At 32.2% G+C, this 21,098-nt stretch overlaps 1 protein-coding gene across 1 annotated transcript in view; it reads right to left on the reverse strand.

Moving 5' to 3' along the window:
• Window positions 1-16,947: 16,947 nt before the first annotated feature.
• Window positions 16,948-21,098, reverse strand: part of LOC124361927 (S-phase kinase-associated protein 1) — a 37,817-nt gene continuing 33,666 nt past the window's right edge. Inside the window, exon 4 of the mRNA XM_046815991.1 lies at window positions 16,948-17,541. Within this exon, the coding sequence (XP_046671947.1) occupies window positions 17,365-17,541 (177 nt within the window). The 3' untranslated portion in view covers window positions 16,948-17,364. The remainder of the gene's footprint in view (window positions 17,542-21,098) is intronic.

Genomic DNA, 21,098 nt, shown 5'->3' on the forward strand with positions numbered 1-21,098 from the left:
ACAACCCAGCTTCTCGTCTCTGGCTAGCAGCTCACACTTCCCTCACCGACACCCACCCAATATTAATTCCTTGACTGCCGGTACTGGTGATTCTGGCTGTTTGTCTTCCCCCACCCCAACACAACCCAGCTTCTCGTCTCTGGCTAGCAGCTCACACTTCCCTCACCTACACCCACCCAATATTAATTCCTTGACTGCCGGTACTGGTGATTCTGGCTGTTTGTCTTCCCCGACCCCAACACAACCCAGCTTCTTGTCTCTGGCTAGCAGCTCACACTGTTCTCACCGACACCCACCCAATATTAATTCCTTGCCTGTCGCACTGGTGATTCTGGCAGTTTATGTTCCTTCAGTCCAACATAAACCAGTTTTTTGTCCCTGAACAGGAGTTTAATCTGCCCTTACTGACACCCACCCAATATTGGTTCCCTGTATTGGGGACTTTGACTGTTTATATTCTTCCACCCAAACACAACCCAGCTTCGCCTAGCTAGCAGAGCACTACACTTGAATTTTAATAGTCTTAAAAAATAAAGAATACATTTATTTCTTTCTTGAAAAATATTAGTAGCCTACATAAAAATTGTGACAATGGTTTGACTTATTTCATTGTGGAAAGAATTTCTTCCTTACATTCAGATTAATATTTATCCCTTTAATAAATATTTAATCATGTTTTTAGTGTATTCATGTATTACTATTTTTTTTATTTTACTTTCAAGACACAAATTTATAGTAACATTTTTACTGTTTACTATGTGCTGTAAATAAGTGTACGTATTTTTACTTTTAAGGAATCTTTTAATAGCAGTTTATCTTATTTGCTTGGAATCATCCTTCAATAATTATAAATTTGTATTCCTCATTGCACTTCTTAATTCATATTTTAATTATTTATACATTAAATTTGAAATGGTCATCTACCGTTATTTATTATATACAAGGAAGGAGTACACCACACCACATGTCCTTAAGTCTCTACCGAGGTTGCATGTAAAATTTCTAACCTATAACTCATTTTAATCTTAAAATGCCCTGCTGTCAGATATACAGACAGACTATCACGCAGAAAATAAATTAGTCCAAACTTTATGTTCAGCAAAATTTTATGATTGGACATAACATCATAGAACACAATCTTGTATATGTAGCTATAAAGTTTGATAAAAAAAGTATAAGGATGACATTTTTTTAAGTTATCTTGTCACATGATACACTCAAACTTTTACATCTTGAAAAAATAGAATTTGTGTCAGCCTATGAGAGATAGGCTTCAAAAACACCTTCAAAGAACTTATTCTTTTAAATGTAGAAACGAAGAATCATTAAAAATTTAATCAACATATGAAGTGTTTTTTGAGGGTTCTTTAATATAATATTACATTTTTTTCATTAATTTAGATTTCATAACAGAATATTTAATCCACAATGTAGGTTGTATTTAATTATTCCATCATTGTTTGAGTATTTTTACCAGACTTTTGTAATATTTTACCTGCATTCTTTCTAATTCTTATAGGTTTGTGTAAAAAAGTAACAATTTTTAATAAACTGATTTAGAAAATGAAGATAATACTGTACAAGCTTTTTTAAAATATATTTCTTTTGGTTTAAATTGGTACATTTTTTATTTTGCTTACTTATCGTTACCAAACTTTAGAAAACTTGAAATATGCCTTCGTTGTCTACAAAAACATAACACACATTTATTTTTTTATACATTTGTTTAATTTACCAAATTTACTGCTTATAATTTAAGATCAAAATATAAAATGTACACAGAATTACTGGGGGAAATTAATTATGCAGAAGATTTATGCAATTAATTAGTCTTTATTCTGATTCAGACTATTCAAAAACAGTCTTCATGTGCTTTATCTACATTTTTCACAGAAAGCACTTGTTTTATGCCCCTTTTTCTTGGACACACTATGCATTGAACTTTACTTCTTCTCACATTTGCTCTGTTGGTTTCCTTCCTCCAATGGAACTTGTGCAATCTTCTTTGTAGACTGCCTTCTTTTCACTGCAGCAGAGTGGCCTGAGCTGACAAAAACCACTTTAATGGCTTACACATGAGTTACCTTGGAACTCACTGAGAAGTACAGCATTAAATCTAACCCCTTCTGGTTGTTGTCTCTAGGTTTACCAAGGGGGAGGGGTCTGAAAACACACCATGCCATTACTTAAAGGTTAAATAATAAAAGTTCTGGTGTGGTAGGGAGGGTACTACAATGCAAGAGTGTGCTGAATCAAATCCTGTCACCTCATTTTAACATTGACTTTTCACTCTAATATTTTTTTCATTTTACTTTCTGAATAAAAGTGTTATATGCTCAAAGCACATATGATTGTATGGAGTTTGTTTACAAATTTATGTATTCCAAAATTCTAAAATTTTCTTGTTGCCATTGTTGTTACGCATAAGGTCAATGTAAATAATATTCGCTAACACTAAGCCAAATCCCATAGAACGATACACACCATCATCGAATTCGGTGCTGCTTATATAGAAACAAAGCTTCAAGCAAAATTTTAAGACTGTAGATCATTTTGTTTGATAGATATCATGTGGACAGATAGGCAGAAAAAAATTAAACGTTTTCAGACTCTCAAGTGATAGGATTCACAAAATTTCGCCCAATTAACTGCTGGATTGTTTTTTGTTTTGATTCAAATTTGATTTTTGTGCAGTGCTTTAAATTTCTTTTTTGTCTGTCGGAGACTGACTTGATGTTTGTTTTAAGGTGCCAATAAGACATTCTGTTATTGATTCAATACGTTGTAGGAAGATGTATATATTATTTGAAACCAAGTTTTGTTTATAATATGATATACCCCTGTCCAACACAATTTAAGCTCAGTTTCATTCCTTAACATTAATTATAAAATTATATTTTAGATTAAATCAGTCCTTGCAAAGAGTTGCAATTCACCTTCAAAATCAAGATATGAAATGCTCAGTAGAATCCCAATGCAATGCAAGGATGCATTTGGAGAAGTGTTTGAAGGCAGTCGTAGCCAAGGAGGAAGTGGTTACAGCATTGGGATTAACCACAAAGAAGATTAGAGTCCAACACCAGAACACATGGCAGTCCTCAAACATGCAGAGACAGTCAAGTTCCAATGCGAAGTGGGTGTCCCTTAGATTCAGAAATATTAGTAGACTGGACACATGGCCAGCTTGTGAATCCTCGACCTGCAGAACCCTTCAACATCCTGGTTCTACTGACAAGAATGCCTCACACTCTGGTTATTTCCAACCTCTGGGTCTCTTCATAATCAAAGACCCTTCTATTTTTATACTATCAGAAATTTGGACTTCTCATGCAGTTGAGTCCTTGTAAAAATATGTACACTTGAATAATAATACCATCGAGTATATTACATAGATTTTTATATGTATCCTGAATTCTATTCAAAAAAGCTATCCATGCGAAATTTAGGTTGTAAATTATACAAAATTGTAATATAGAACAATGATGGTTTAGTATTACCAAATATTTTTTTCTATTTACCAATACATTTATTTTAGAAAAGACCATATTTGAAGTTCAGTTTGCATGAACTTTCCTATTTACAGGCTTTTGGAACATTTTCAAATGTGCGTGGAATTGTTCAAGTATTTCCTTGAAACCATCTTTGCTATCTATGTATAGTATAGGATGATTAAATTAATAGGCATTAATGACCAGTTTTATTACATTTGAACAGGTCACTGGACTATCAATTAACTTAATCTGGTTCACACGTCCACAGAGTTTCCTTGTTTCATTATCTTGATGACTACTCTTTCTAATATAGTCTGCATATCCTACATTTTGACATATTTTACATATTTCATCGAGTTCTGCAAAAGTATTGGAATTTTCCATGAATATAAGTTTTTCCTAGTGTCAGAATTAATTCCAATTTTAATTAAGTGTGCAATGCCTAGCCCACTAACGTCATATCCCAATACCTCCACACATTCTATTATTTCTAAAATATAATTTGACAAACTCTCACTATGATGCTGAGGATGGTGTGCACATTCAAATTTTAGTTTTCTTTATGCAAAAATAGTATGAAGCAGCAATTCAATAGTATTTCATATACACATTTCATGCTTGTTTTGTTTCAGTTCCATCGTTTTTACCTTGTAGACTGACTACTTTTTCATTTATCCTCTTTTCGTACAACAGGATTCCCTTTTCAGTTTCAGAATAATCTTGCAGAAATTTTCAACTGTATTAGATATCTTTCAGTTGGGATTAGATAATTTGTTAAACAATAAATCAGAATGCAATAAGCAGTAAATTCTTGTGCAAATACTTCATGGATTAAATTTATATCAACAATAGGCACCCATCCACTGTGTTGACATTAATGTTGAAATTTTTTGTTAATATTCAAATCAGATAATCAACACGTATAATTTTCAGATTCCACCACACCAATTTTTAATTTTAGCCAAGAAGACACCCAATCTACCTGATTGATTTTTCACTAGTTTGAGTACTTCAGCATCCTTGATTTTAAACAAATCGGTCATACATAACCAATGATTAAGTTTACGATCATAACTTACAATGTATAAAGTTGCTTCTTGCGCTCTTGGCCTTATCCACTCTAGCAGATCACATTTGTATTTCTACCTTAATGTTTCCCCCAGTCAACCTTCAACCTGAATTTTCCTGGCAACTTGACTCAATTTGCTTTCATATCTAACCTTAATATGATATTTAGAAAACTGAGGATGACAATTTAATATTAACTAACTAGATGTTAAGTAGCTTTATGTTGAATAATTATCTATTAACTGTTGAACTGTATTTTGCTCAAATATTTGAATTGAATGAACTTATCAGTTATTGGGTGTCCTTTTAACAGTTATTGGTTAGAACAAAAACAGCACATTTTAAAAATTTAACTCCTCGTAAACGAAGGATAAAAACAAACAAAAATGTAACATAATAGAAATAACGACCTTTATTCATGTTAGAACAAAATACAAACTACACTAGAACAATTTGTTGCTTTTTGTTTTGGAACTTGTTCTGGAAGTTGTTTAAATGCCAAGTCATAATCATAATCATTTTCTGTTGGTTTTCAATCATATTTTTCTTTAGTTAGTAAATTATGTATATATGGTAATACTATCAATTGTCTGACATGTTGAATGAGTGCTAGGACATTGAGAGAACAAGAATTTTCCAAAATGAATTACCTCAATGCAAATAATTTGAATAATATTTCCCTTTTCAGGGACATTCAACGATTATTCTCCTTCATACAGAAGAGTTGACTCAATGTCGATATTCCAAGTAATTCTGATAATTTTGGTTTGAGAGTGCAACCAAGAATTTTTTTTATGATTTTGTATTGCCTTTATTGTTTTGTTATATGGTTGCCACATTAACAGTTGGTAACTATTGTCAAAAATCTATTCCATACAAAAGTTTTTATACCTCATTCGGTATGAACAGATGATATGAGTAAATACAGAATAAACAGGTGTTTACTACTCTAGTGCAATCCAATTTGCCAGTTATTGAATTTGATTGCACAAGAATAGTAAAAACGTATTTATTCCATTATTTATTATCCATCTATAAAAAATAATATCTCATTATTTTTGTCTCTTTACAAACAATATTTTATCTGTATTGACATTTTTTCTGTTGCCAACGGTTTTTGGGAAATTATTAATTAAAATATTTTATGAAAACCGATGAAAAAAAATTGATATACACATAGAATAACAAAATTATTGAGACCTGTATTTTTTTATAAATGAATAACAAACAATGGAACAGGGTGTGTTTACTACTCTTGTGCAATCCAATTCAATAACTGGCAAATTGGATTGCATTAGAGTAGTAAACACTTATTTATTCCGTTATATATCTTCAGATCATAGCACATGAGGTGTCTAAAATTTTTGTCTTAAGCTATCTTTTTTTTTGTCTTCACAATTATTCCCTTTCTTGTCAGTTTGCATTAAATTTTAAATACTGTTATTTTGAAACTAATAATGATAGAATTTCCCCTTAAATGAGAAAGTTACATCCTAATAAAACATATAAACAAGCAATATTAAAATGCCTTAATTTAAACTGTTTCAGAGTTAGGATTTATTTTTCAACAATACATACATACAATAAATAACAGAATAAATGTGTTTACTACTATCGTGCAATCCAATCCGGTCAATAACTCAGCAACTTGGATTGCACAACAAAACAATAATGTATTCCCGTTATTTATCATCTGTATGTATTTTTAATTTTTTTAAATAAATCATAACGTGGGAGTGATTTAAGCTAAGGCGTTTTAATTTGGCTTGTTTCTGTGTCTTATTACGATGTAATTTTCTGCTTACAGAGAAATATCTGTCATTAACAATTTCAAAGTGACAGAAATTTTACAATTCCAATGCAAAATTTCATGTAAACAAAGACAAGATGAAAATTTTTGAGACAAATAAAACAGCAGGGTAAAATTGTTGATACGTTATTGTTATGAGTGGTTGATAAAATAATGGAATAAATGGGTGTTGACTACTCTCAAGCAATCCAAATTGCCAAGTTATTGACCAAATTGGATTGCCTGACAGTAATAAACACACATTTATTCTGTTATTTATCGCCTGTTATTATTTTTAACTAAAAAATAAATCAAACACTAAAACCGTTTAAATTTAAGCTTTTTATTTTGCTCGTTTGTATGTCACATTAGGATGTAATTTCTGTGTCTAAATGTCTCAATGTTGCTACTCTGACTCATTCTGAAAATTTTGGTTTGAGAGTGCTACCAAGAAATATTGTTTATTTTTGTTGGTCAATTTTGTCTTGCCTTTATTATTTGTCATATGGCTGCCACATTAAACAGCTAGTAAATACTGTCAAAATCTATTCAAGACAAAAATGTTGATACCTATTTTGTTATTAAATGTTGTTAAATAACAGAATAAACAGATGTTTACAACTCTCACGCAATCCAAGTTGCCAAGTTATTGAGTGAATTGGATTGGACGAGAGTAGTAAACACACACATTATGTTATTTATCAACCAATTATAACAAATCAAGTATCAACATTTTTGTCGTGCTATCTTTCTTCGTATCAACAAATTTTTCTCTTCTCTTTGATTGCATTAAATTTTGTATTGAAATTATTAAAATGCTGTCACTTCCAAACGATTTACCCTAGAAGTCATGATCAGAATTTACCTGAATGGTGGCCTGTGTGCAGAGGTTCACTAAATTGTTTATAAATTGCACAAAATATGCTAAAAGTCTAGAGTATTATATTATTTTTCAATCTGTAGATTCTAAAGATTATGAATCTGGAACAAAACAAATATTAATTTCTAAATATTTAATAAATACAGTTTAAATTGAAGGAAAAACTTCTGATTTTTAAATGTCAATATCAGGTGACTGTAAAAAATAATAAAATTTGTCTTATCAATTTCAAAACGTACGAGGTTTTGAAATTTATTTGTTTCTATAGAAGTTTTTCCAAATGCACATTAGTTTTTTTACCCTGTTAATTGTAGTAAAAAAGTTCAAAATTACCAAAAATGTCACTTATTTACAACATTTGTAGTAAATCTTGTATATTGCTTGTATAATTTACTTTTATGTAGAAAACAAAAGTTTACTTTTCAAAATATTGAATGCATATTGTAATGTACTCATATGACTTATTCACTCCAAGCTAGTTTGCAGCTATGTCAGATTAGTGTCCATCTGAGGAAAAGACCAAACTGCATATCTCGAAATGTAGTTACTGTTTTTTTGCCACTTAACATAGGCAAATGTCTGAAAATATCATATCACCTTTGCAAACCCTCAAACGTCATAACAAACAAACAAACAAACACACACACACACACACACACACACACACACACAGAGCTTAGCTGATTTGAGATGTTGTGTTTAGACTTATTTTGAAATCTGTTACTGATATTATGTTGGGTATTAACATGACATGTTATTAACAAAGAATATTCTTTTAGTAATTGTAAAACCTAAACGAATTAATTGCAATTAAAACACAACCTGTGGTTTTAGCTAAAAAGAGTGGTGAAGAAGCAGTACTTCAACACATGATTAGAATTTTCAAAATAACCATATTTGAATTGCAAGATATATAGGTTTTGTAGCAATTTTTCTTTGTTATATTTATTTAACCAAAAAAATGTACAAGAAATAAGCATGCAAAATTAAAATGCTTAATTTAAACTATTTCAGAGTTACGAGGGAATATTAAAACGTTTTACAACTAAGGTATAAAGAAAGGTGTTAAAAATATGAAACTAAATTATTTTTCTATATAATCACCTCTTAATGGAATATTACTTGGTTAAACTGTTCAGAAAAGTACTTTGTAAAAAAATGTTTCCTTCTGGTCTGCAACCCATTGTTCTGTAGCAGCTTTCACAGACTCCAAGTCCTCAAATATCTTTCCTTTAAAATGTTTTTTCAAGTTTGGAAACATGAAATAATCACTAGGTACTAGATCTGGACTATAGGATGAGTGGTAGAGCTGCTCGAAACCACACTCCCACAGAGCAGCCTGTCCAACACGAGACTGATGAACTAAAGCGTTGTCATACAGCAGATCGCCTTTGCTGATAATCAGTCATCTTTTATCTAGTTTGTCTTGTCTTACATTCCAGAGTAGTTCAGCATAATATTCCCCTGTTATTGATCTTCTATTGTCAACGTAATACATCATCAGTACACTTTTGGAATCCCAGAAAATTGTGGCCGTCACTTTTCTATCTAATTTTCGAATCCTGAACTTCTTTGGTGGTGGAGATCTCTTACACCGTCACTAAATGAACTGCTTCTTAGTTTTAGGATCCTAGTGGTAAAGCCATGTTTCATCTCCAATCACTAATCCGGCCATCAAGTCTTCTGGGTCATTTTCATAGAGGTGCAAAAGCTTCAAAGAGGAAACCACACGATGATGAATAGAGAGGTTATAAGACAACCCATTTGGCTGACTTTGGACATGCCCAGAACATAATGCATTATTGTGAATACAATGCCATAGGATACATTTTCAATTCTCAATTCTCAATTCTTTATTCAGTTTGTACATACATACAAGAATAGTGTCATATATGTAGAATAGTACATAAATTATGTATTTAACCTAAACTACAATTTAGTTAGCCTATTTTAAATCAAATAAATAAAAAATGACATTTCTGAGTTAAGATTATACTAAGTCCTATTATTTTACCAAAAAGCATCTCAAATATAAATATTTTATTGGGATTTAGGAAAAAAAAACTCTTCCAATGAGTAGCAGGGGCGTTGCAGCAAATATTTCTTTAAAAAACACCGGAAGCCCTTTTCATAGATTTTGCTCTTTATATTTGTCGGCAGGTGATTTAAAAATTTAATGCCCATATAAGTGGCTTTCTTTTTGTAGAAACTAAGTTTGTGTTGGGGTAAATCTAGGTTGTTTCGGTGTCTAGTGTGATAAGAATGAATATTACTACGCGTATCTAGTTTGTCAAGATTACTTCCTACACACATAATGCACTCTAAAATGTATTGATCATATATTGTTGGGATTTCTAAAGTGGAAAATTTTTCTTTTACCGAGATTCTCTCTTCTAAATTTAGAATTGTTCTTAGTGCTTTTTTTTGAAGTATCAAAATTGTGTCTAGATTTTTTTTAGATGTTCCACCATAAATGGCCAACCCGTAAGCTAAATGAGAATGCACGTGTGCATAGTAGATTGACTTTAATGTCTCAGTGCTACACAGTAAAGACATGCGCCTCAAGATGTAGAGCCCTGATGAAATTTTGCTCGCTAAATATTTTATGTGACCATCCCAGCTAAGATTATTGTCCACATTAAGTCCTAAGAATTTGATACTATTAATTTTTTCAATTTTAGTTTGTTTAACTGAAATTGGTATTTCTAAAATATCTTTACTTTGTACAGTGGAAAATATCATTTGATTAGTCTTGCAGCCATTTAAAAATAGACTATTTCTTTGAAAATAAGTTTGAATGGTTTTTAATTGTTCTTTACAGGCTATTTCCAGATTTTCATAAGTTTTAGCAGTCACAATTAAGTTAGAATCATCAGCATATAAGATCAAATTACTTTTTGTACCATTAATGTTGTTTAAGATTGAGGGCATTCCTTGGATGTAGCATAAAAACAGCAATGGTCCCAAAATAGAACCCTGAGGTACTCCATGCTTGATTTTTAGTGTGCTAGATTTATGTTTTACTACTAGAGTATTTTGTTTTGACGTAATCTCAACATACTGGGATCTGTCCGAGAGGTATGATCTAAACCAGTTTAGAGAAAGGTTTGATAAACCCATGACTTTAAGTTTGTCAAGAAGGACTTGGTGAGAAATACTGTCAAATGCTTTTGGACAGGTCCATGAAAACCCCTATGGACTTGTCCCCCTTGTCTATAGAATCTATTATAGTTTCCGTAAATTCTAGCAGAGCTGAAGTAATGGATTTACCTTTACGGAATCCATGCTGCTGCCTATCAAATAAATCATTGTTTTTTAGATGATCTACTAATCGACTGTACATAACTCGCTCATAAATTTTTGACAAAGAAGGTAAAACCGATACCGGACGAAAACCGACACTGTCCCCAACATTTAATTCGATAACAACTTTAGTAACGTTTGTCCGCTGATTTTCCATAATGAGGGTATCAGCACGGGCAACATGATCTGAGTTGGTCGAGGTGGAAGATCTCCCTGACCGAGTGTTGTCTTTCATGGTTTTACACCCCGGCTTAAACTCATTGAATCACCGAGTTATTGTAGAAAAGGAACACTTCTCACTGTACACTTTTACCATTCTTTCATGAATTGCCTTTGTGGAACTTCCCTCTTTACTTAAAAATTACATTACACTGCTGTATTCAGATTAAAACTAACTGGAATCTGCATGTTAGTTGAGCAGCTGCAGAATGCATTCTCTTAAAAAGATAAGGAATTAGGCTAATAGATAAGCCAGGGCTGCTTTCTTTACACCTTAGTTTGCAAAGCTATTTGATCCGCCTTTGTAAGATTTTTTAACAGAATAAATGTACTTTTATTACTTTCATACAATTTAATTCAGTCAATAACTTGGCAATTTGGATTTCATAACAATAGTAAACACCCAACTAAATCAAACCAGTTAGACATATAACACAATAATTACACCCTACATTTACAATAAAGTTTGGAAAAATATAAGTAGGACAAACTGTCATGGTTTGTCATGTCAGATCAATACACATCATAAAATTGATATAAAATTTAACTGTTTACCTCAATATAATGCAAGATATCATCATCAACATACAGTTCAGCATAAATTCTGTGACAGCGTAAAATCTTAACCAAACAAATGGCTAATAATTTTAGGCCAGTTCTTACTTGAACATACAGCACTGTCAAAACTATGATCTAGCTGTTACACTTTGAATTATGTTCCACAAAACATTAAGATAGAGGACCTTTGTTTCAACTGAGATTGTGACATATGTCCAGAAGTAGGCTCTTACCAAGTAAACAAAACAATCTCATATGCCTAGTCCAATGGGTTAAATGAGATATGTTCCAACAATCTTGACAGAAGTTGAAAGGAATCGTCTCCTGGCTGCCTCAATGACATTTCCTGGGCAAATGCTGACCAGTGATTAAATGTTCAACCATATTGCACTGAACATGAAATATGACAAAAGGATTTATTATTTGTAAAAGAAAAGGAGTTGAAAGAAAACGTCTACAAATTTTAGGATAATTAATCATAACAGCTGTTTATTGTATGGCCGCAATGGCTCAATTATATTTGAAAAATTTCATATCTGAGGAAGAAAATAAAAACAATGTTAAGGAAACATAAGTTCCAAAATGTTATATTCTCCAGAAAATATTAATCAAAACAGTTCTTGAGTCATTTTCGATGGAATGAGTTTGATACAGTCTATATTTTGTGCAAAGCAATCATCACTTCTTTCAACAATTAAGACCTGAATCACAATATTAATTAGAGATTTTACAAGGATCCAGAACTGCAACCATAAGTAAATAAATCATTAAAATAACAGAAAACATATTTACAAAGATGGAATTGAGTTAATCTATTGCATCCCATGGGCGTGTTTATGTGTCTGTGCCTTAGCTATGCTCCCAGCTCACATGCATACACAGTATAATATGTGGCCAAGTGCAGGATAAATATGTTATGCTTTCTGGTTTAACCCTTTCAGTGCCAAACATTTTTCTAGGTTACTTAGCAAAAAGTGCTAAGGTATGCGCCCTATGCTGTGTCAAGAAGAGCCAGGCCAAAATTTACTTTTTACAGCCGCCCTCATTAAATGCTATAACTTTGTTAATTTTGGACTAAGACTTGATTTTTTTTTTAATTTCTTTAATGAATGTATACTTTAAAGTACTTATGAACCTATTTTATTGTGCATGCATTAAAATTATATATTAGTAATAAATAATAACGTATGTTGAATTATTTTCTTTTTACTCCAATAAATGCACAGTTAAAAAAATCCTCACATAGCAGATGGTCTTGTAATTCTTACCCATAGGTATAGTGCATAACTTCAGAAATTCACTAAACTATCTTGAAAAAATAAGCTTTTTATACTCGTTTATATAACAAACACATTAAGTTGCAATATTTTATGATTTTATTATAATTCATAAACAAACATATACACACATTTATATTTTTTTTTTACTCTTTGATACAAAAATTAAATATTTAGGTTTAACAAAAACTAATATTTAACTCCATTTTAAAAATTTTAAAACATAGATTTTTTGTAGTTTAATCAATTTTGTCAAGTTCTGCTTCACTTGTTATTTCAAACAAATCATCAATTACATTCTCCTCTTGTAACAGTCTATGAACAGTGTTGTCACAATTGGTGATCTATTTCACTTTCATTAATTTGAAAGAATTCAATTAACACGACTTGGTAAATAAGAGTACATAACTGTACAGTAACAAAGATTGGCAACATACAAAAGTTGACCGAGTCATAATGTCGTCAAGCAGTATAGAGCTGACATTCAATACCATTTGTATTAAGTGTTTATTTGGTCAATATTTAGTTCAAAAACATTACATAAAGAGATTTTCAGAAACTTTATAGTGAATACAAAAACAGCAAATAGCAAACATTAGATCTTATATTGATTTTCAACGATTTACTATTTTATAAACGTCCGGTTAAACGGACGCTGGCTCTCCTTCCACATCTTACCAATGTCCATAAAAACGGACGCTGGCTCTTCTTGCACATCTTACCAACGTCCATAAAAACGGACGCTGGCTCTTCTTGCACATCTTACCAACGTCCATAAAAACGGACGCTGGCTCTCCTTGCACATCTTACCAACGTCCAAAAAAACGGACGCTGGCTCTTCTTGCACATCTTACCAACGTCCATAAAAACGGACGCTGGCTCTTCTTGCACATCTTACCAACGTCCACGGACGCTGGCTCTTCTTGCACATCTTACCAACGCCCATAAAAACGGACGCTGGCTCTTCTTGCACATCTTACCAACGTCCATAAAAACGCATGTTGTCTCTTCTTGCACATTTTTCAGATGTATCTAAAAACGGATGTTGGCACTGAAAGAGTTAATTGCAAAAGAATACTACCTTATTTGGTATTGTTTTATTTGGAATAAGCTGTTCTTTCATGTAGTTTGTTTTGTGCTCACGGCAGTATCCGCTGATATCAATATAGAAGGCAATTTCAGGAGAAGTGTAGATGGTTTCCATACGCCAATATTATTTAATTGAAGAATTTTCACTTAGTAGAGCTTGGAATTTAACCTACACATGTACATTTTTTCACGTTAATCTTAAACTGATCACAATTGACATTGTTTCAGATGACATGACATGGTGCATGCATGTGTATATTGATAGGATAAACTACAGCAGTTACGGTGACTAACAGTCATATAAAAAACAATTATAAACAATGTTTACTATAGTATGTGCTATAAATATAGAAATATTAATTTAGTTATTTATTTAGCCAAGAGATTTCAGCACTTTCTAGTCATCTGGATAACAATTGAATTTTATAAATGCAAAGTACCGTAGGCCTGATGAGCTGAACTGCAAAACAGAGAGGGCCACTAGGTGTGGCCCTTCGAGCTGAGGGACAGGATGTAGTCATAAATCAATGGGTAATTTTCAAATTGAGAGCAAATATCATTCCCAGGCTAATAACATTTCAGTAAATACACAAATAAAAATTATAATAAGTTAAGGATTAAGAAAAGTATACTGATTAGATAGACCCATTTAAAAATAAAGATGATAATTAGTTACTTTCCAATAATGTTACGTCTCATTTTGTCCCCTCGCTGAAGTCCCCAACAGCTGCCACAAGAATGTGTCTATTAATCTTCAATATAAATCTCCATTCTTCAGATTGTTACGAGGAGTAAGTACAAGTAATCTTCCAATAATAATCTCATTGGCCATAACCTGTGAATAAATCAATATTAGTTCTAAATAAAGAATCTGTTGTTTATTTTATCACAACAGAACGGTCCCTAAGACAGTAACAGTTTTTCAAAATGCCATAAAAATACAAATTCAGTTCCAGTGTTCCTTGTTTTAAGAGTTATGAGTTGTGGACATACGGTGTTACAGTTTAATATAGTTCTAGTTTGACAAATTCATAAAATCTTCTTTTAAAACCCATTCCAGGTAATTATTTATCTTCTAATTATTAATTAGAAGTCTACTCACAATGGTAATTTAACAGTGTATTTTTTTAACAATTACATTCATATTATTGGTGTGTTACGGAATTGGACCTTACCTAAAAATCTTACCAGTTCCACCTAATTGCATTGTTGAATTTAGTGGAAAACCTCAGGTTGTTCCTCGCAGACATCACCGTTGAAACAGTCTCTTCGTGAACGTCCGCAAATGTACAGTTAACGCAAGTGTAGGGAAATTTTCCATCAGCGAGTAGACTTTTCATAACTTAAATTTTAATTTTTAATGTCAATTGATATGGATAACTCACCTAAAATCTTAAACTTGCTGTGTCATGTTTACTAAAGTTCAGAAGACATAGACATTAATGAACTATTGCAAGAAATAACTTATGATCCAAACTACGACTTTAGTGATTTAAAATTCAAATCTTTCTTAGTTGTTTGTTTTGATGTCGGAAAAAGAAAAAGAATTTTATTGCTGTAATTCAAAGGGAAGTCTTTGATGACAGGGAGAGAGCTAGAAGTCCTTTTTATGAAACCGAGTAGACTCCCAAGAATTTTCTACCCGATGAAGACTATGGGGCATGGATCAGTTGTGATCAAATTCTAGGAACTCTGCCTATCCCGAATGAGATTTTTAAAAAAGAACAACTGTGCTATACATTTTAAAAATATATTGTTTCTAGACTTTGTTACAATTCAACAAAAGTTCAACATAAAAATTTTATTTGTAAGCTTGGAAATGTTCTTCCTTCCTCAAATAGATCGTTTTTTTTTTTTTTTTTTTTTTTTTTGCACATGGCCAATAAGCCTAACTTTAGAGACTCACCTTAAGTTTGGTTTGGCTATGTTATTTTTATATATTTCACAAATATTGTAAAATCTATCTTCTTAGGTAAATCAATTTTTATTTATTAACATAAATGATTTTAATCATTGAGTGGAAACTTATTAATCGTCAATTTTTTTATTTTGGAATCAGTACCACACTGTTATATATTGTTACATTTTTATGACAATGCAAAAAAGAAAAAAAACAAAATTTAAGGAACAGCTGTTAGTATAATTTTAAGAAAGCCATCACATTGTCAGTGATCGTTGACAATTTTCATCTTTTCACCAATACCAATGACTCCCTCAACAAAACATGCAGGTGGCCAATGTCTCCTCACCAATGGCCACTGTCTCCTTGTAGATGGCCAATGTCTCCTCACCAATGGCCACTGTCTCCTCGTCGACACTTGTCTTCTTGCAAACAATTACTTGTTTGCACATTGAAATGTAAACAATGGAAACAGAATTTTGTTGGTAATTTTGATTATTGTGATTGTTTTTTTACGTATTTTTACTATTACTAATATTTTTTTATCTTTCTGTTTCTTCATTTTTCTCATTTGAAAATGTTTTTCTAATAAAATACCTTTATTTCTTAGACATTATAAGGTTTTCTTACATATTCATCTTACTAATGACAATGACTAATAAAATAATATAAATTTTGTGGTTTAAACCTTTGTAATTAAACCATAAAATAAATTATTTTAATGCTGTTGGCGAGGGGGTATAATTTCAGGTGTCTTCAACTTCAAATACAAAAAAGAAATATATAAACTGTAAAAATTAAGCTCTGCTACTCCAGGAGCTGTTATCACATTACCTAAGGACCACGGCTAGTGTGTTTTAAACTAGTTTTTTTTTTCATCATATTTACTTTCAATTTAAAAATTACTATAATACAAGAGAACAGCCATAGCCACTCTTTGTGGCCTTGCAATCTGAGAGGGAAATCAAGTTTAATGCTGATCGCAAAGGGTTAAGGTTATTATTGTGAGAAGAAAATAAAAACATTCAATACACTGAGGGTTGCTTGTATTACATGGAAAAATTATATAATGTTTCAGTGCCACGTTTCCCATCTACATGTTTTACTGTTTGTCAGCTCTGAGCAAGAATTGAGGTTATTAATCAACTGTCAAAGCGCAGACAGTGACAGAGTAGACTACCCAAACCTGCCAGTCCTCAATATGAATAAAACAACAGCTGATTCAAATTATTTTTAAAAGCGTACCAGTATGTCTCACTCCTTTGGGCCAAGCAAATAGATGACATACCAGTATGCTGCTCAAAGATTTTTTATCTTTTCTAACTAAATTTTTGAACAGCCTATAGGAATGGAAAAGAAATGTAGAAACAAAACATTTTTAAAGAAAAATTTTAATATATTTATTTTGACATAGGAAGATTATATTTACAAACTGAGAATTCTAATATGTTAAAAGACATCTACTTGTTTCAATAAAGCTCACATTTGGAATTACACAAAAGTTTAAAGTTATAAGAATTTAGTCAGAAAATTAACCCTTTTTAAAATGTACAATAAAACATGGTAAAATTATTTGTTGCTGGATAGTCAATAAGAAAACAACAATTTAACAAACAGCTGAAAGTAACACAGGCCTTACTGAGATTATTGTTTAACTGCCTTCACATGTCATTCTTTCTAATCATTGCAGTGAAATTTTTTAGTATCAAGACCATAGCAGCTTAATTGTATAAAAATTATAACTAATAATATAACTTTATATACGTATATAAAAAAAACTTCCGTACAGTTCACTTTTCTTCACACCACTCGTTTTCTTTGCGTACTTGCTCTTCCTCACTTGCTGAGAAGTCGTTTTTAATGTTGAAGGTTTTCCTGATTTCCTCTGGGGTTTTACCCTTGATCATGTTCGCAACCGTTTTGCATGTGACATCCAGCAAGCCCTTGATGTCCAAATAGTTAGCAGCCTGTAGAAGAAAATATGATGTAACATTATGTTATAGTAGAAAAGTGAGGAACTAATTCAGCAGTTTATATATGTGTACCAATGATTTGCATTTTTAATAGATATTACTAAACTTTTATAATTATCAATGTGTACAATACAAAGCCATTGTGATAAAAAAAATGAAAAAAAAACAGTCCATGGGACTGACTGACAGAAGTGACTACTTCTTATACCAGGCTGTGAATATTATATCTTGAAAAGTAAGTTTGCTAATAATAAAATGCTTTTTATATTTTAAAATAATAGAGACACTCAATGATTTAACATAAAAAAGTTGTTTATTAATTTTATACATATTTTTGTAATATTTTTTACATTTCATGTATTACAATGATTACTGAATTCTAAATATTAAAGAAATCAATATTTATACATTTTCATTATTATCGTTTATATTAGTTTCTATAATTGGGTCACTATTATTTTATCTACAATCTTGTATTTCGGAAATAATTATTTCAATTTCATTGTCATTATATTTAAAAATGAAATTATGGGTTTATAATAACTGAAATAAAAATTAAAAGTTCTGGAACAAAATCTGGCTAAATATCTTTTAACATAGCATATATTGTTGTTCCATCTTGTTGTACTTACGTTTTCATAGTTTGGCATGATTAAATTAAATTTATTTTTTAAAACGTCAATTAACGCTCTGACATCAAAAGGCCGTCATAGTCCTGCCCCATTTAGCGGATACATGAACAAGCGTGGCGCGAAATGAAATCCCCCCCCGTGCAAAATATATCCATAGCCCGCCTAAAAGAGTAGTCACTTCAATAAATACTACATCCAATATTTTACACCTGACGGAACATTGTACAAACTTATCTACTCCTATTCAATTGATCTGGTAGCTAGACACCATATTGGCACAATTAACGTAACATATCATCAATGTTCTACCACCCTCCAAAGCTAACCAATCAGTAATAATTGATACAACGTAGTTCATATTTGTCATGTGCTTCGAGATAATATTGTCTAGCCATATTAAACCGTTATGTAAAATTACAAAGACAACAATACATTTAAACAGCTCTAAGAATACTAAGAATTAATTAAGTGTTAAACCAATATATTTGAAATATAACAATTTTGTTTTAGAAAACTAAAAAGAACAAAGTATTATTATGGTAAACATGTTTCAATGTCTACAGGATGTGTACAAAACAGATTAAGACAATGTGGTAAAAAGGACTTAATTGATTCCACAGATAAATATTGTTGTTTACAAAATAGTGTCCTTGAGTGTTGATACACTCCTGCCATACCTCTAGACTCTGTAAGAGCCTGTTGCATGGTGAAAACATTTTTCAAATGGCTTCTGACAGCTTTCCCTTTTTACTGACATATGATGACACAGTATCTTAGAGAACACTGCAAACTACTAATGTTCGCTGATGATACAACCTGCTAGTCACAAAATCGCAAGAAGCATTACTAATTTACTTATTTATTATACTTAACACGGCCTATCAATTCTGCCAAAAAAATTACAGCTGTGGATGCTAGTAAAACTAAGTCAAATCAATTAGAACATGGCAAAAGAGAAAATCAAATCCTAAATATGTACCAGATGTAAAGATCGAAGAAGAATAAAATTTATATGAATCACAATAGATGAAGAATTTCTTACAACCAATATGTTGCATTTATTTGCAGAAAACTATACGCAAGTTTGACTTAAAAAATTAAACATATAAATCATGAGGACACAGCTAAAATTGCTTATCAAGCACTCTTCAAATCTCACCTCCGTTATGGCTTTCTCACTTGCGAAGGACCATCTACAGGAAATAGGAAATCTCCATTGAGTTTTACTGCTACAAAAGCAAGCCATTAGAATTCTTTCAGGCATTGGTTTCATGGACACCTGCGGGGAAGTATTCCAAAAACTAAAGATCTCGAGAGTAATTGTGCTTGACATCCAAGAGGTGATACTGCATGTAGACCAAGAAGTTCAACAAGGATCGGAAATACATAGCTATGACAACAGACATGCCTCCAGATACCGGTACAAGTTGGCTCTCCAACACAGCTGACTGTTTGATAAGTTAACCCTCATATATAAGCCGGAAGATGGTCAACGTACTTCCAGAGAGAATCCGAAATAAAACAAGAAAGATTTTAAGACTTAGAACACCCATTGTACTCACATGAAAAATTCTACCAATGGAGAGATACTTACACTAAAAGACTACAAATTTTAAAATTTTACAATTGTTATTTTCCTTTTCAACACTTTCACTGCGACTCTTAACCCATTGTGGATCACTGACGAGCTGGGCTCGTCACGCAGCGGCCGGGCCTAACGACACGATGACGAGCTCAGGTCGCAAAAGTGGTCTGCTTTTAAATTTCCCTCCAAATAGTTCTTTTAATGTCTGATAGATCGGGCGATCGTCTTCACTTGTCAACTAAGAGTATTTAACAACGGTCTACATTTAGAGTTTTCAAAAGTTTTATAAATATCCCACAGATCGCAGTTGTATGTCGAAGTTGAAAAATCATTCATATGAGTTTACTCTCTGCTTTTTAGCGCTTCTGATTGGGTGTTTTCCTCAGTTGTTATTATAATACTTTTGAGGTTAGTGACACAACGAAAGACGCAGACGTACATGTTGGCGGGTTTAGTCTAGACAATGGCCCGGATTTTGTAATCGCTTCGCCCGAGCCGCTTTATTTAGACTAATATTCAGACATTATCCCTGCCACCCTGGAACCTTGCTCGTGTGTTATCGTTCCTACATCACGGATACCCTAGCAGGCAGGCCCATGTTCCATCTGAACGAATACATTCACAGCTGAATTTTCTAGTGAGCGATACTGTGGCGTACCATTGCTGTTCGTGCGGCCGTTGACCGTAAATTAATTCGTGTCCGCGTGCTAAAACAATACGATCCTCAATGGGTTAACGACTTTAGGACAGCCGGAATAGTAGTAATGTGCGGTGTCCACCACACAATGTTAAATGTAATGATGCCATTACTGAGTTTCTGTAAATAAAGAGTGTTTTGACTTTGGGAACACGAAAGGTCTACCAGGCTCAAACAGTTTACAATCTCTATTTGAAGCAGGTGGGAAAGGCAAAGTAGCAGCCATAACGAAGGCAAAGTGGACTGAGTGCTGTCATGGTGGAGCTGCAGTGATTTTCCATTGTCTCCGTTTGACAACTTAATGTTCAAATTTCAAAAAGATAATTTTGTGAACCATCGTGTTGCACATTTTCAGATTAAGTTATATCACTTTGGCCGTATTTGAGTCCAAACCACTGATTTAAGTTTATTCCTCAAAAAGTGTTTTTCCTTTATTGAACTTACATAATCACAGGAAAATCTGAGACCTTGACAGGAAACTTCTTTTACAAACTCCTAGTGTATTTCTTAGCTTAAAACCCCTCACAATAGATACCAATGTCAGTGACTGGAGTTATCACCATTATCAGTCTTATTATTTATTGAATTAACTCTGTATATATTTTAGTATTTTTAACTTAGTGAACACCAATTTATA

This window comes from Homalodisca vitripennis, chromosome 5 (assembly GCF_021130785.1).
Source record: "Homalodisca vitripennis isolate AUS2020 chromosome 5, UT_GWSS_2.1, whole genome shotgun sequence".
Lineage (NCBI taxonomy): Eukaryota > Metazoa > Arthropoda > Insecta > Hemiptera > Cicadellidae > Homalodisca > Homalodisca vitripennis.